This window comes from Cyprinodon variegatus, unplaced genomic scaffold (assembly GCF_000732505.1).
Source record: "Cyprinodon variegatus isolate N-32 unplaced genomic scaffold, C_variegatus-1.0 Scaffold140, whole genome shotgun sequence".
NCBI classification, from domain to species: Eukaryota; Metazoa; Chordata; class Actinopteri; order Cyprinodontiformes; family Cyprinodontidae; genus Cyprinodon; species Cyprinodon variegatus.
Genome location: NW_015150593.1, coordinates 527,198 through 529,329, shown reverse-complemented (window position 1 = coordinate 529,329; position 2,132 = coordinate 527,198). Strand labels below are relative to the sequence as shown.

The window sequence follows — 2,132 nt, the reverse complement described above, 5'->3', positions numbered from 1 at the left end:
CACTTACCTACTCAAATTAAGGGTAAATGCACGTAATTTGAAAAATTTTGACTTATTTCTAGATTGTTTTTCCAGTGTGTGAGCTAAAAAAAACAAAACAAATGAACAGCAATAATTTACTGCAGAGAATAAACCTGGAGCACCTGTTTAGATTTTGTCAATTTCAATTGGTGCTTTGAAAAAACAAATCAGAACATGCATTCCAAAATACCTCATGCTCTCATTTTCCGATGGCTATCGAGGTGTGAAGACTTTTTATATCCACTTTATATGATGCATGTCTCTGAAATAGTCTCACCTCTGGAGGTATTAGTGCATGGAGGATAACATTTTGAGAGGAGTTTTTCCCATCCTCTGCATCCTCCTCAGTGTGTGCTACATCACTGCTGTCACTGTGGTTGGCTTCATGGGTGCTGTCATAGTCTGATGACACAACCACTTGGTCCTCTGTCAATAAAGAAAGACATATTGGGGTTTTTACAAAGTCAGTGACTTATTTAAATAGGTTTCCTTGGTCACAGTCATCACTAGCGTTACATACTAAGCTGAATTAGACCGTTTTCTTTATAAATGGGGTTGAATATATATATAATTTACTTCTGAGCAGCATAATTATATTTCAATCTGAAAAACTTGCACGGAGTAAAAAGACAATTAGAAGAAATTTATTGATACAACTAGTTGGTCTTTGGCGCTCAGACCTCGGCAGGAAACATAGCGCTGAATTTTGATAGATATGAATGAACAGGAGTAAAGCATAGGGCTGTTCCCCCCCAGGCCTGAAACTGGTGGTAGAGTGGAGATAGATGAAGTTGGTCAGTCTGTAGACTGCTGGTTAGCGAGACGGTCTGCTGAGCTTTATGGGGAGATCCAGTGATTGCATGAGCTGATACTAGAGCTTCACTCAGGGACCTGGAAGATGGAAGTCCAGTTTGGATAACACAAGTTGAGAGAACCTGTCCGTGATGAGCAAGCATGAAGCGACAGTGGAGAGGAAAAACTCCCTGTTGGGAAGAAACCTCTGGCAGAACCAGACTCAACATGCCAGACTGGTTGAACAGGGATGCGTAATGTAGTAAGAGTCCAGGAGGAAAGAAACTCTGATGAAGTTTTGGCTACGATGGTGGAGGACGGGCAGGAGGTGGGTTGAAACGGGGTCATCTGAATGAAGTCACATGGTGCAACCACCGCCTGCGCTCTAAGTAGCAGACGAGTTGCGGATCGGAGGCCTTTTAATGAACTTTAGATCCTGATTAGCTTTCGTGAAGGCGTGGCTCAAAGCTGATTGGCTGTGTCGTAGGCTGATGAAGGCCAATAATCAGTTTAATCAGTTGAACTTCCACCAAGGCTCCATTGAATTTACATGAATTCATTTGATATAAATTGAGCTAGACCCTTCATGGTTAGACATGAATTCCACTTTTCTGAATAAAGTAAACTAAAGTTAACCGTCTTCCTTTCATCTTAAAATAAATAGTGTCTTGTGTTAGGAATTTATTGGTAATTTTATTGCAGATTGAAAATCACTGCAAATGCTGTTACACATCCACAGCATAACAAAGAAGTGACTGCTCCACTTAAATACATCTTTTTCTGCTGACTACTGTTACTGGTAGTGTCAGCTTTTATAATGGGGTTTTTGCGTCTAGATAAAAAAAAATGGCATCTCAGTTTTTACAGCTTACTTATAAAGTTTTCGATCCATTTATAGAAAATCACTTTGAGAGTTCAGGAACTTCTGCTTGTGCACAAGAGATATATTTGTACTTTGAATAAAAAAAACAAAAAAACAAAAAAAACAAAAAAACAGAAATTAGGCAAACTAAATAAATCATTGCACTGCAAAAGGGATCTAGAAATGAGCAAAAATGTCTTCAATTAAGTGTATTTAGCCTTAATTTGAGTAGGTAAATAAGATAATTTGCCAATGGAATGAGTACTTTTACTCTTAAAGTAAGATAATTAGATAATATGCTCTTGAAATAAGACAAGGCAATTGTTTTTTTTTTCTTATTTTAAATATAAATTGTCTTTTTCCATTGGCAAAGTGTCTCACTTCATCCTCATTTCAAGAAAAAATGCACTTATTGCAAGAAAAAAATGACTTATTTAGATATCTTTTTTGAAGTGTG

The 2,132-nt window shown here is 37.5% G+C and overlaps 1 protein-coding gene across 1 annotated transcript in view; it reads right to left on the bottom strand.

Moving 5' to 3' along the window:
• LOC107086008 (cGMP-inhibited 3',5'-cyclic phosphodiesterase A-like) overlaps positions 1-2,132 on the bottom strand; it is a 161,110-nt gene that overhangs the window by 22,087 nt on the left and 136,891 nt on the right. Inside the window, exon 5 of the mRNA XM_015376724.1 lies at positions 299-447. Coding sequence (XP_015232210.1) covers positions 299-447 — 149 coding nt within the window. The remainder of the gene's footprint in view (positions 1-298; positions 448-2,132) is intronic.